Below are 13434 nucleotides of genomic sequence, written 5' to 3'. Positions count from 1 at the left end.
ACAGTTGCTCACTAGTTTCACGTTTTATTATCAGATGTGGTTGTCAATGGCTTCAATAGGAAATAGACTGGGAACAAGCGGAAGAGATTGGCTGGAACATGGGCGAGGACGGAGATTATGCGACGTTCTAGTCGATCATTGACTGTGCATTCAGATATAATAAGGCATCATAATAATGACAATTCTCCCTTCTCGAACAGCTTTCAGGAGAATCAATAATGAAATCCGAGTCTTCAGAGAGACAAAGATTGTCCAACTTTCATCTACGTAAACCTTTTCAATTTATGTTCTAAAGAAGATATGCATCAATGTTTCCTGTGCGATTCATAATCACCAGTAGATTTAAGTATAGTTATCCTATTTGATATCTGCGTTACTGTCTATACATCAGCGAACGAGATGTTATTCGCACTGAATCTCATCAAGAAGATGGCCAGTCACATTCCAGTGGTAGAGAAAATGTAGAGGGCAGTCTTTTAGGCAAGGGCCGATTCAACAGATATGAGCACCTTTTTGTGACACTGTAAAAATAGGTATCAGTTTCCCGACAACAGAATCTTTCTTACTACATACATATTTTAGTATTAGTGCTAGAGGCTAGAACCCATTGAGTCTGGGAGGAGGGGATTGTAGCTGTGCCATACAATTTCTGGTTGAAGATTTGAGATAGGATCGATAAGATAAGCCGTGCTGACTCATCAAGTTGCCGGACCAACGCGATCACCCAAACAATAGAAGAGCGTCATTCCCCAGCCTCTTGATTTATTCCAACCACCGCAATCTCGGTCGGCGATCGATCTGTTTCTGTTCCTTAAGTCCTCAATCTCTACTATTCTTTCTACTTGCATACTAATCAAGGGACAAGCATCTATTGACACGAGAAGCAAACAGTGCACGAATATCTTCCACCTATCTACGATACCGATCGAGCCCTATCTACGATAGTGGACCGCTACCACCAGACTAAGAATTCCATCATTCCTGCACTCGCCAGCCGGTGATACATCCACATTCCTGTACAATCTGAAATGCCATATCTCTTCATCGTACATACCAACTGACCACATCAGAGTGCCGTCTTGAGCTATACGCTCTTGACAACTCTCTTCGCCCAACATGCCTCCAGTTATACAAGTGGGGGATGACTTCCCCAGCATTCCAGCACCCGACAACAATGACGTGCTCAGTAAATTCCAGCCGTCGCCAGAGGTCGAAGCCCTCGCGGAACGATCAGTGACAGCATCACTCCCGGAAAAGCCCCATTATCTCGTGGCACGAGATAGCTCTGCAAAGTATATCCCGGGCGAGGGTGCGGTTGACCCACATAAGATCAACATGCAGGGTCTGCTGGCGCTTTTCGCCCTTATCGGAGCTGCGTTTGTCCTCGCCGCCATCTGGTTCTTCTTCTGGGCCAAGAACGGCGGATTCATCTGGCGAAAGGGAGACTGGGAGGATTACAAGTCGACAGTTCTACGACGCAAGGGTCCCGACGGCGAAACACTAAGTAATGCGACGAAGAGTACCAAGCTGGGCGGCGGCAGCGTCGTCGGCAAACGCTACGATGACGACGGCTACACAGTCTCAGGATACACCGATACAGCGACGGAAATAACAGAGAAGGACGGACCGAGGCGCAAGCCTGGGCTTAAAGAGAAACTCCTGGGACGACATAAGAACGAGCGATATGAGAACGAGGCAGATGAGGATGTGCGCGCGTACCGCAAAGAGAAGCCAGCTCGAATCGGTGGTATCAACGCCGAGGCCGATGGCACCTACTACGGCAGTGACTACGACACTTCCAATCCACCCAGTTACTACCAGCAGAGCGAGATGAGCCAGGTTCGCGATTACGCCTACGAACCAAGTCGTCACAAGAGCACACGCCGTGATTTTTCTTTCACCCCGGGCACCGAAGAAGTCCTCAGCCAGCCTCCAACAGAACATCACCGTATCCGCGAACCCTCTACCCGCCGTCACAATCGCCGTCGCGAAAGACGTCACCATGCACCTCCGACATCCTCCTCACGCCAGAGCAGTCCCCGCAAGCGTGACAGACGGTCTGCGCCGGGTCATTACACCGAGCCGCTTGACTTTTCGTCCGCTCCTTCGCGCTCCGAATACCAGTACTCGAACGTTGATACGGAAGATACTGGAACCAGGAGCTACCACCACCCGATTCCCGGATTAAGCAAGGGATACCGTCGTGATGGAGGACGGAGCCGTCGCCGCGACAGTCTTAGTGATAGTGACGGCGATGAAACTCGCTACTCGTGAGGTCTGGGTTCCTCTTATCTACGGAAGTTTCACGACAAGTCTCTATTGGCAAATGTAAATAATTGCACTTTTTCTTTTTCTTTCCTTTTCAATTTTTTCAATCAAATCGACGAGCACAGGGAATACGAATGGAACGGGCACCAACATAAGAATATCGGGAACATTGTCTATTATGTTATGAATGGTATGGATATGGTCATGGGTAATGGAACTCAATCAATGAAATCAATGTATCAAATGCAAGCAATACAACCAAGTATATCAAGGATCCATAATTCCAAGTGATAGAACGATCGTAGTGGCTTATTTGAACCTTGTAGGTGCTAGAGATATTCCAAAAAAAAAAAATTAATGAGGATCAAATGAGATGGTTGAAATGCATGAAAATGAACGAAAGCCCCATCGACAATTCAGCAAACGCCAAGAATCCCAAATCTAACGACTTATTGTACGATATGTGCATAGCCCGAAATCAACGCGAGGAATGAACTGAGGTGATAGCAGATATGAAGCAAATCCAGGATCGAAAAGCGAGAGTTAATATTGAGGAACGTCAAGCAGGTTGAACGAAAGAAACAGATCTCGTCATTGAAAAATAAAGAAAAGAAAAGAGAAGAGAAGAGAATTAAAAGCCAGGGAGACAAAGTAAATCTGTACGTTGCATCATACCAAAGGCAAGTCTTTTTTTGATGTATGTATGCAAAACAAACTCCTTCTCAGACCGAGTGACTCCCGGAAACTGTATGCATGACCCTTACAGATTCCTGAACACTCATATCACTGGTGGCGGGTGGCAGAGGGCAATATAGTGGCCTCGTCCTTAAACCATTGTTTCAGTGACAGCTGGCTAACTTTTCGCTTTTCGTAACCCTAATATCACAGGCTTTGGTTCTCCGGTAGGGATTTGAGATGACCAATCTCGATGGTTGATTGTCGAAGCCGGTGGAGGAGCTATTTGTCGACGAACTTGGTTTGGCTGGCCTTCTCCTCTATAGGCTCAAAAAGGAAGGTATTCTCTTCTGTAGAGGCCTTCGATGGATCCTCCGGTTGGCTGGGAGCAGCAGCAGGATAAAGTTCAACATGAAGTCACGATCTTAGATGTACTCATGTATCAGATATTCTTTTTCGAACCAGACTGTCCGCAGCTGATTTATATCCAGTTGCGCATAGAATAATTCGTCGTAAATTTCTCTCCTTTCTTCTTCATAGGTGCGAAGAAAGTCAATAGATTCATCGTCCATAAGCATAATCAAGGACTCGCGTTCCTCTTTCTTCTCCTGCATGAACAACCACTCCCTGTTTAGGTCAATAAGGCGCTCTTGAATCATGCGTACGTCGGCTACGCAGGACACAAAATCCACTACATCCGGGAGATCCTCCAGGGCTGAGCTAGTGGTCGATCTCACGTACCCAAACTATCGTGATCGATAAGGGACGGTTCATCGGGCGTTGGAAGAGAGTGATGATCATGCGACTAATCGGGCAAAATCTTCCATTGCCTTGATAATCGTGTACTCATCTCGCTGCAGCTCACTCTCTGCCCTATTGTATTCTGATTAAATATCCGAGTATATACCAGTGGCGGAAAGAAGAGCCTCATTTGTTCTGAAGTAAGGATTGAACGCTTGTTGGGTATCTTGGGCCACGGTAACATGTCTGATAAACTGCGCTCTGATATCGGATTCTTTTTCCCTTTTGAACCCCAAGGCCGTGGGTAGCTCTTGTACTTCGGATCATTTGAAGACAACTTTATTCTTCAAGGATAGTAATCTATTGTTGGCTCCCATTATCTTAGCGATGTACGCAGCATCGGGTCCATCTGGCACAGTCTGGTGTTCCTGTGGGTCTTGAAATCTGCTCGGGAATGAAAAACCAGCGTCCTTACTAGTTTCATTATGAGACGGATTCAAAGGGAAATTGACACTGGGTGAGTCCTCATGAGTATGGGACAGGGATTCCTTAGCTTCAACATAGCAGGCGGGAGAGGGAGAATATTGTGTGGAAGTGAATGGCTCCGATCCTCTTTCCAAATTCACACCATTTGACTCCCTGGAGAAGCCGCCGGTGAGGGCGTTCCAACAGGATGCGTGGCTGCCCCGGGCATCTCTAACTTTTCCGTGGGTATCGGTTGCGTAGAGCGCTCGTCACCCTCACTCCGATGGGCAATAACCCATATACGATGTGAGTAATAAAATTAATAATGTAGCAGGTGATAGTGTTTCAGGGCACGATGAGGTACAAGAATCCATGGCTGCTACGGGTTTTATATGGTATACTTCGACGTGTAAATAAACGGGACTCACCGTTTCATTTTGCTGGGACGAAGGATGCCAATTCCAACTCAAAAATTTGCGAACACTATCGCCCAAGTTTGGCATGTTCTCAGGTAATTTCCACGCTGGCGAGAAGAACCGACTTCATCCACCGCGGGACGGGCCGGGGCCATATTAAGTATGCGTTAAAACATCCATTGTCGAGCCTGGAGGTCGGCTCTTTGTTCCGGTTTTATGTGGTGTTGTCAGCGCCTTGAGTTGGGTTTCTCTGTCTTTCTTTTTTTTTTTTTTTTTGTCTGTCCCTTCTTTTATCTTTTTTGTTCCTTTTGAGGTGGTAGTGGTGTTGTTGTTGTTGTTTGTTGGTTTGGCTCTTGTTTCTCTTCCTGCGTGAATTTGACTCAGCAATGGAAGGCACTGCTCTATGACACGTCTGCTGGATGAGTCCGAGATCAGCAAACAAAGCGCCGTGCAGCCTTCCGGCAAATGCCCGCGCAGAGAGTGTACGGACTACATATAGACGATAGATGAGTTGCATAGGAAATTCTAATATGGAGAACGACGATCCCTACATATGGTAGATTAGCGGATGACGACATCCATTGAACCACGTTACATAATTCATTCATCCAGTTCCAGATTAACGGTGAGACTGACTCGTATATAAGGGTTGGAATGGTGACTGGCCCCCGGCCGGTGTTGGTTAGTGACGACGACCAGAGTATTAGACTGACGCTAGAAGAAAATGGACCGAAGGTCTATTGGCGCTTCAGGCGGGCCCTCCATGTCTCCGGCGGGGAACTAGTAACCAAAAGAAAGCACTGTGAGTGTTATCTAACAGTCGGAAAGTCCACCTACAACCATAAGGGAGACCAACCATAATTTAGAAGATATCAAACCCTCCAGTCCTCGTGAAAGGTCGATTTACTATTTTCCTTTTTCGGACCCGAGCTTCAGGAGCATCCCACGTCTGCGACTCAGCCTGTGCCAACAAAGACCTACCAGCATATAGCGTGCAGCTCGGCTTGATGTCGACAGGGAATGCGCGAAGAACTCCATCGGAATAGCTATGGATGGTTTGAGAACCAAAACTCAGAGCCGCATATCCTCTCTGACCATCCTAAGCGTCCAACGAAACTAGACGATCGGACTTCTAGAAACATTTACAGTCCCTTTCCCGTCCGATGATTGCAGTCACAAGGATTTCAACTTTTCTTGATCACGCTGGTTCATACAGAGTCCAGATCGGACCCTCCAACAGTATCGTCGCTTGTGTGTGTGGTCATAAGGAGCTGCTGGAATCATGACTGCCGACCAAGACCCAAGAATAGAACTGACCCGCCGCCGTCAGAGTGGCAAGGGATCTATGCTTGACTCCTCCAGTGTACAGAATCTCACTAATAGCATCGTTTAGAGGCCTCTGGTTTTCCGGGAGGGGCCACAACTTGAATGACCAGGTCTGAGCCACGAGGGGGTATGGCAACTCAACGCGACTTCCTTAGGTATAGATGCCTGCTAACATGGCAATTAACCGGGGAAGTTGTGCTTGTTGGCTGTCTCGAATGTCCACTGGCAATCAACTGTGTGCACCCTGGTATACGCATATTAGGCTGTTCCCGTGCAGGACCAGAAAGTCATTAATATTGTTAATCAATCTCCGAAAGGGTATTCGGCAAGTGTGAAGAGAATCCATACAAGTAGGTTTGAAAATCAAAACGCCAGGTGCTTTATGTGGCACATGTTTTTGCCAGTTTCGACATCAGGCACTATGGCGGAGTGGTTAACGCGATGCCCTGCTATATCACTATGTGTATAAGCCTAGGCATTCCCTTCGGGGGCGTGAGTTCGAATCTCACTGGTGTCGCTTTTTTGTTGATGTTTTAGTTTTTGTTCTCCAAATAACTGCTTACTATATATAGTAAAGTAAGTATTATTATTAAGTTAGCAGTTAAGTTGGTATATTAGGAACATTTAGTAAATTATTGCATTCATTCATATATAATAAAATAGTGGACTATCTACAAGCAAGGCACTTTGGCGGAGTGGTTAACGCGATGCCCTGCTATATCCTAATAAGGCTTAGCGTAGGCATTCCCTTCGGGGGCGTGAGTTCGAATCTCACAGGTGTCGCTCTAACTTTTTGCTCTCTTTGCTTTCTTTCATATTATTTATTATCCTATCTGTCTAATCTACTACCCTCCTTTCCTCTCTCTGTTCATCACAGCCACAAAATTTAGTCTCGCACGCCAGTATGACAAGATATGTGCGTGGTGCGGGTGTGAGTGAATGAAAATACGATAAAACCACTTTATAAGCAACCCCGATAACTATAACGTGATCGGTAAGCGAGCGACGTATGTAAGCGGGTGACGCGTCATCCATGTTTTCCATACGCCTTATTTTCTTAGGCAATTAAAACACCAACCATACTACCAAAAATACCTAAATCGTCAAAATCACACGTTGAGCAGGAAGGCAGGATCCTACTTGCTATATCAGCCATAAAAAATCATGAGTTTAGTAGTGTTACGAAGGCAGCTAAGGTTTTTAATATACCTGAGCCTACACTACGCAGGCGTTTAAAAGGGGTCTCTTTTAGGGGCAATCTACGTGCCAATAGTCATAAATTAACTACTAGTAAAGAGGAATTAATTAAAGAATGGATTCTATCACTAGATAAACGTGGAGTACCTCCCCGACCTGCACACGTACGAGAAATAGCCAATATTCTGCTTTCAAAGCGTGATACCGCGTCTCCTCCTACTACTGTAGGAGAAAAATAGGTATATAACTTTACCAGGCGTACACCTGAGCTTAAAGCCTGCTTTGCACGCCGCTACAACTATCAATATACTAAAGTAGAGGATCCTAAGGTCCTAGGTACTTGGTTCAAGCAGGTAAATAAGACTATTCAGAAATACAGTATAGCTTCAAGTGATATCTACAATTTCGATAAAACAGGATTTGCTATAGGCCTGATAGCTACAACCAAAGTTATTACTAAGTCTGATGTACCAGGCAAACCATTTTTATTACAGCCAGGGAACCGGGAATAGATTACTGCTATAGAATATATATATTCTAATGGATGGGCTCTACCTCCCTATATTATCTTCAAAGGCAAGGTGTATATAGAGGCCTGGTATAAGGATGACAGGGTTTCTTCTGATTGGAGGATTGAGGTTAGTCCTAATAACTGGACAAGTAATAATATTGACCTACGTTGGCTGCAGAATCATTTTATACCTCTTACTATCGGCCGATCTATAGGAAAATACCGGCTACTTATTCTAGATAGCCACGATAGTTATCTAACACCTCGATTCGATCAGGTCTGCGCAGAAAACGATATTATACCAATCTATATACCTGTGCACGCTTCTCATAAGCTTCAACCGCTTGATATTACTATTTTCTCGCCTTTAAAACGTGTGTACGGAGACCTGGTTCAATCTAAGATACGCTGCGGGCTTAATTATATTAATAAGCTTGATTTTCTAAACACATATCCTGAGGCCCATACAGAGGCCTTTACCAGCAGTAATATTTATAGTGCTTTTAGAGCTACTGGCCTAGTTCCTCTATCTCCTAAGCGCGTTTTATCTGAGCTAACAGTTCAGCTCAAGACTCCTATATCTCCGGGTAGTAGACCTAGCAGTCAAGACAGCTCAGCGCCTAGGACACCTCATACAGTTAAGCAGCTGGAGAAGTCAGAATCTAGCTTTAAAAAACTGCTTAAAAATCGGTATTACAGTCCTGATTCGCCGATTAAAGCTTGTCTAAATCAGATATTAAAAGGCGCTGAACAAGCTTTTCATAATACAACGATTTTAAAGCATCAACTTGATCAAAGCCAGGCTGAAAACGAAAGGCAGATTAAAAAGCGAAAGCGCTCTACTAAGCAGATTACTTTTGAAGAAGGTATATCAGTATCTGAAGCCCGAATTCTTATAGAGCATCGAAATCAGGCAGATAAAGCTATACAAACAGATAGGGTTCTGTCTACTGAATCGGCTCCTAGGCGTGCCCTATCTAAATGTTCCGGCTGTGGTGTACAGGGCCATAAAATCACGCACTGCCCGAATCGATAGAACTACTTATTTTTATATAGAAGTCTAAATTCATGGTGTTTTGATCATTTTAAATTTCAGTATGGGGGGTGGCACGTCACCCGCTTACATACGTCGCTCGCTTACCGATCACGTTAGGGAATACCCCGATATAAATAATTTCAGTCGCTTGCTAAATTGATTGCTTATAACGGGGCTCTACCGTAATGGTAGCGCCTTTAGATGGAATGGCTGTGTACGTGATGATGTTTGTGTATACTATATTACGCTAGGCCAAATGGCGGAAGAACTGCCTGGCCGGCAGGAAGGGCCGAACAACGAATGTCTGGCAGAAATAACCGGAGAACGGTAATAACTAAGACCTTTCTCTTATGCTTAAATGATGATTATGGAGAAGAAACAACGACACCTGTGAAATACTCACTCACTCACTCTGCTAAAGTGCCTGATTGGGTGAATGAAGTTCAATCAATAATTTGATACTGTAAACAAAGGGCCCCCGCGCGAGCCTATGTATTCATCATTCACTCCACTGTCGAATACTAAAAAACTAACTACCAAACCTTTTTTCTAGCTGCATACAACGTTATCTGGCTGGAGACAACAGAGAAACAAATTAAAAAAAGACGACACCAGTGAGATTCGAACTCACGCCCCCGAAGGGAATGCCTAAGCTAAGCCTTATTAGGATATAGCAGGGCATCGCGTTAACCACTCCGCCATAGTGCCCTATAACTGTTATTTTTGATGTAAAATGTGAGTAACAAACCTAAAACCTTACAGATTTTCACCTACCACATAGTTAGCAACAATATGTTAACTAATCCGCTGGACCTAGTTACTAGGACTGATAGGTTATATTGCTGTCACAGATCATACAATAGCTATAATTATAATTCTCTTCGCTTCAAACTTCTTAAGATCATTATTATTAAAACAGCTATATTAAAAGACCTACCTAGCACTAGCCTTATTCCTTGGGATACGATCAAAAGCACCGCAACAGACAATGGCTGATAACTGAAACCTAGATTCAAGACCTTACCACACAATACAAAGCCCTTAGAGTTTGCATAAGTAAGTGATATTGCCATCACTCTACCAAACGTAGCCTTATTAAGTCTTCCTTTCTCTTAGACCTTTTATTCTATGAGCTCAGTTGTCAAAAGAAATACCGAGGTACTTGAAGATAGTTATCTTATGACCTATATAGATACCCAGTGTGGCTGTGAATACGTATATATATAGGAGCTGGCAACCAATACAAGGACAGGCCGATTAGGGAACAGGAATATTATCAAGGCTCATATTAAACCATAGTCCACTACACCAATTAACTACACACAGGTAGGGTTTAGCCAGCTCTGCACTATCTGCCATAAGTCCCACCAGAAACTTGGACTCAGAGAAGTAAGCAGCTAAGCTAGCAGACTCAAAGTAGATACTGATACTGATATATGGTGCACTAAGGAAAGCACATGCTGTTCATAAACTTTGTGAAATTGTAGGTCATGTGATACTGTTACAAAGTTTGGTAGTTGGTGACTCTAAATGTATGGCATGTTATACCATCAAAATGGCACTATGGCGGAGTGGTTAACGCGATGCCCTGCTATATCACTATGTGTATTAGCTTAGGCATTCCCTTCGGGGGCGTGAGTTCGAATCTCACTGGTGTCGACTTTTTGCTTATTTGTTTTGCACTCTCATTTAATTAACATCACTTCAGCTGTACGAGATATTTCACTATTGCTGCCATCGCCTCAGTGTCATATGAAGCAGTATGGTTACGGTATTCTCCACAAGGCCCTTCCCTTCCGCTCAGAAATTCGTGCACCGTCTCAAGGGTTCGTGCCGGGAGACCAGAGAACGGCTTTTTACAAATGTCCCCGACGTTGATCGGCTGGAAATTCTTGTGGGCCTTGTGAGAGATCTTGTTTTGTATCAACTTATCACAGCCTTCCAAGATCCGGAGGAGACACTGCATTTCTTGGGTCGTAAACCAAGACAGTATCTTCATATCCTCTGCATCGTGACCGCTCACTGAGATACTCTTGTCCCTAATCTGGAGTGGCGTCTCTCCTTTGGTTTTGAGACCACCATAGCATCTTAGGAAATTCGTTACCATCATTTCGTGCTTACCTGATACATACGAGGATATCGCCTTCATAAATTCCTCCATGGACAGACCGTAATCGATATTCGCTTCATATAGCAGCTTTCCATCCAATTGTCTGATTCCAAGGTGCAGTGGAATGGGCGAAACTTCTGCTTCAACGATATGAACTCGAAATCAAGAATCCGAGTCTTTTCAAGTCTCCAGTACAATATTCTTAGTTGCTGGAGGTGGTCACGAGTCTTTTCCGTGATATTGATCTTTCGGTTTTGTGCGTGATATGCTACCTGATTTAGTGGCTTAACAGGGCCCATCAGATAGTTGATAAGCGCTTCGTAATGGAGACGACAGCAGGAAGATGCCTGAGGCATCTGTGGCCCAGGGCAAGTGTAGTACAACCACATGTTCTTGCCATTTATGAGCTTTAAGCTCTTCTGAGCATTTCTCAATGCCTGCACGAGCGTCTTGCGGAAAGCGTTCTGGGATGCGGAAGCTGTTTTGGCATCTTGTTTGAGTGTTTCCTCGATACATTCTAGTATCAATTCCAGCACTGGGACCAGTCTAAACTTTCCAAGAATGGGCTCAGATTTCCGGTAGAAATCTTGTGAGTACCTGATTTCAGGGTCTCTTTCATCGTCCCTTGACCGTTTTCGCTCTCCGCACTGTAGTGTCTGATAATCCATCGTCCAACCTTGGAGCAAGAGTGTATCTGGGACTACTCCATCCTTGACTGAGCCCCTTAGGCAGAGCGACAGAGTTAAAGAATCTCGACCTTTGTCTTGAGCAGTAATTTTATAGCCCAATGTGGAAGCGTACTTTTGAGGGGCTCATCGTAGTCCAACTCGATTCGGACTGGAATGGCAGACTCAAGCTAAAGAGAAAGGAAGCGTTAGGAAATTTATTTCAACATAAGGGCTTGTCTATTACCTACTTTATCGCTGGCAGTGACCAAATGCTCGCATATAACACTAACACATGCCCCCAGTGCTTTGTAGCACAGTGGGCATCCTCCCGGACCAGGTTGTCGGAGACTATAATCGGGCGCAGTGTGATATAAAAGAGAGTTACCTTCTATACCGTTGGGGCTCTTATTTTTCGGGTTATACCCTGACGAACTTTCGAGACATGGGTAGCGCTGGCTATCCCGGAGGCACCGCAGGGTTTACATCAGCTTTCAATGCCACAAATGTAAGTGTAGAACAAATAAAAGCAACGGAATAGTTAGAATTTGACGAGGGTGACAGACCGGACAATTTTCTCGCTAGTACATCCCCAAACCTGTCACTTCTGGCCTACCGCCAATGAAACGCTTGATATTCGTATGCTTCGACAGTCAAGTAGCCGCTCATAGCCCGCAAGAGCATGGACTGATTATATCCAGGCTACAAAGTCCAGACCAATCCCAAGAAGCTTTTCAAAGTTGGAAGAGTACGACCATCTCTCCCGAGCTACAACCTTGCTTCTATCATCTAACTGGATATCCAGGTTTTGCTGCCATTTGGCACGAGGGTATGGGGAATGCCGCGCCTCTGAGAGGAGGCACCAAAAGCCTTACAAGTGATCATGAATTGATGATTGTGGGAAAGTTCAGCACCAAGAGCTACACTGCCATCCGCCGCATGGTGGTCTTCAATGAAATGGATCAGTGTGCATGGTGCTTGTAAGTGACTCGCAGGGAATCCTTATCTGGTAACGTATACTTAATATACTCATTTAGCCCGGTGCACACCTACGGCCGCCTGGGAGTCGCCAAAGCGAGTGTGAGTCCCTCGAAGCATGCAGCCGTCTATACGAAAGACCAACAACCCAGGTACGGTCCCAACGAGCCAAAAATGGCAAAGGAGGCCATTGAGGTGACCCCTAAGCCGTATCAGAGACTACACGCCATGTCTTGATTGAATTTTGGCAAAACTTATACAGTCGAACATAACAAAACAGTTCTTCCAGTAGGGACCATCAGCGAGAAATCCATAGTCAAATCCCACTTATATGCGAAAAGGGAAACCGAACTTGAGTATTAGGATGCCTCGAATGTGGAGCGTACATGTGGTTCAGTTGCCATGCTTACTCGTCTTCGTTCCTTTTGTTATCTTCTGTCATGATCATTGACTTTCTTGCGAGTCCTTCTTTGACAGCCACATTGTTGACCCTCCACCAAACGTTTGCCATTGTTCTAATGGCATGCTGATATGTGTTCAAGGAAGACTTTATTTGTCTTGATTATTCCTCTCGATACGTTTTCCGTTGCCATGCATCACATCCTAAAGGACCTCGGGAAATTTAATTCTATTCCTCTGTGGTGCTATACCTTGGGGGTTAGTTGGTCATGGCCGAATTCAAGATTGGCCCAGGAGTGAAACTATTGTCTGTATTAATGCATGGCATGATGGTATATTAGTCATACTTTCCTCCGTGAGATAATACGAGATTTTTGATGGTTAATACACCCTTACGTGTTGAAACCAACGTTAGTTTGATTGTGAATTTAGCTGTTAGCCTGCGAAATAACACACATTGGCTTCGAAATATATTGCTCTACATTGACCTGTACTATACCTTCTGTAATAGTAAATAATCTGTTGAGATGACTACTGTATCTGGAAAAATCCGATTCTGCATTATGTATCGACTGTCATATAACTGGACCAAGGACCAGGACAGCATATTCAGATATGGAGCAAGGCGACATGGGCAGGCAATGTTT

General features: G+C 44.7%; 3 protein-coding genes and 4 non-coding genes across 7 annotated transcripts; 5 read left to right on the top strand and 2 right to left on the bottom strand.

The window, feature by feature from the left end:
* The first annotated feature begins 787 nt into the window (after nt 1-787).
* Nucleotides 788-2420, top strand: BDV38DRAFT_240973 (uncharacterized protein). The gene has a single exon (XM_032053970.1). The coding sequence runs from the start codon at nt 1117-1119 to the stop codon at nt 2272-2274; it is 1158 nt and encodes a 385-aa protein (XP_031916151.1). The 5' UTR covers nt 788-1116; the 3' UTR covers nt 2275-2420.
* Nucleotides 2421-6306: 3886 nt separating this feature from the next.
* Nucleotides 6307-6408, top strand: BDV38DRAFT_t80. Its single transcript has one exon. It is a non-coding gene; the product is annotated as a tRNA-Ser (tRNA).
* Nucleotides 6409-6572: 164 nt separating this feature from the next.
* On the top strand, nt 6573-6674 carry BDV38DRAFT_t81. The gene has a single exon. It is a non-coding gene; the product is annotated as a tRNA-Ser (tRNA).
* Nucleotides 6675-9241: 2567 nt separating this feature from the next.
* On the bottom strand, nt 9242-9343 carry BDV38DRAFT_t79. Its single transcript has one exon. It is a non-coding gene; the product is annotated as a tRNA-Ser (tRNA).
* An 849-nt stretch (nt 9344-10192) lies between these two features.
* On the top strand, nt 10193-10294 carry BDV38DRAFT_t82. Its single transcript has one exon. It is a non-coding gene; the product is annotated as a tRNA-Ser (tRNA).
* Nucleotides 10215-11297, bottom strand: BDV38DRAFT_240969 (uncharacterized protein). Its single transcript, XM_032053969.1, has one exon. The coding sequence runs from the start codon at nt 10794-10796 to the stop codon at nt 10335-10337; it is 462 nt and encodes a 153-aa protein (XP_031916150.1). The 5' UTR covers nt 10797-11297; the 3' UTR covers nt 10215-10334.
* Nucleotides 11298-11855: 558 nt separating this feature from the next.
* On the top strand, nt 11856-12625 carry BDV38DRAFT_280551 (uncharacterized protein; the record flags this gene model as incomplete). Its single annotated transcript, XM_032059330.1, has 4 exons — nt 11856-11918; nt 11996-12158; nt 12216-12390; nt 12448-12625. The coding sequence occupies 4 exons, from the start codon at nt 11856-11858 to the stop codon at nt 12623-12625; spliced, it is 579 nt and encodes a 192-aa protein (XP_031916149.1).
* Between the last annotated feature and the right edge of the window lie 809 nt (nt 12626-13434).

Source organism: Aspergillus pseudotamarii, assembly GCF_009193445.1.
Source record: "Aspergillus pseudotamarii strain CBS 117625 unplaced genomic scaffold BDV38scaffold_13, whole genome shotgun sequence".
Taxonomy (NCBI): Eukaryota; Fungi; Ascomycota; class Eurotiomycetes; order Eurotiales; family Aspergillaceae; genus Aspergillus; species Aspergillus pseudotamarii.
This window is presented reverse-complemented; position numbering and strand designations above follow the sequence as displayed.

Bases quoted from the DNA above. Each gene is read 5' to 3' on its own strand.
- BDV38DRAFT_240973 (XM_032053970.1), top strand. From the start codon at position 1,117: ATGCCTCCAGTTATACAAGTGGGGGATGACTTCCCCAGCATTCCAGCA.
- BDV38DRAFT_240969 (XM_032053969.1), bottom strand. From the start codon at position 10,796: ATGGAGGAATTTATGAAGGCGATATCCTCGTATGTATCAGGTAAGCAC.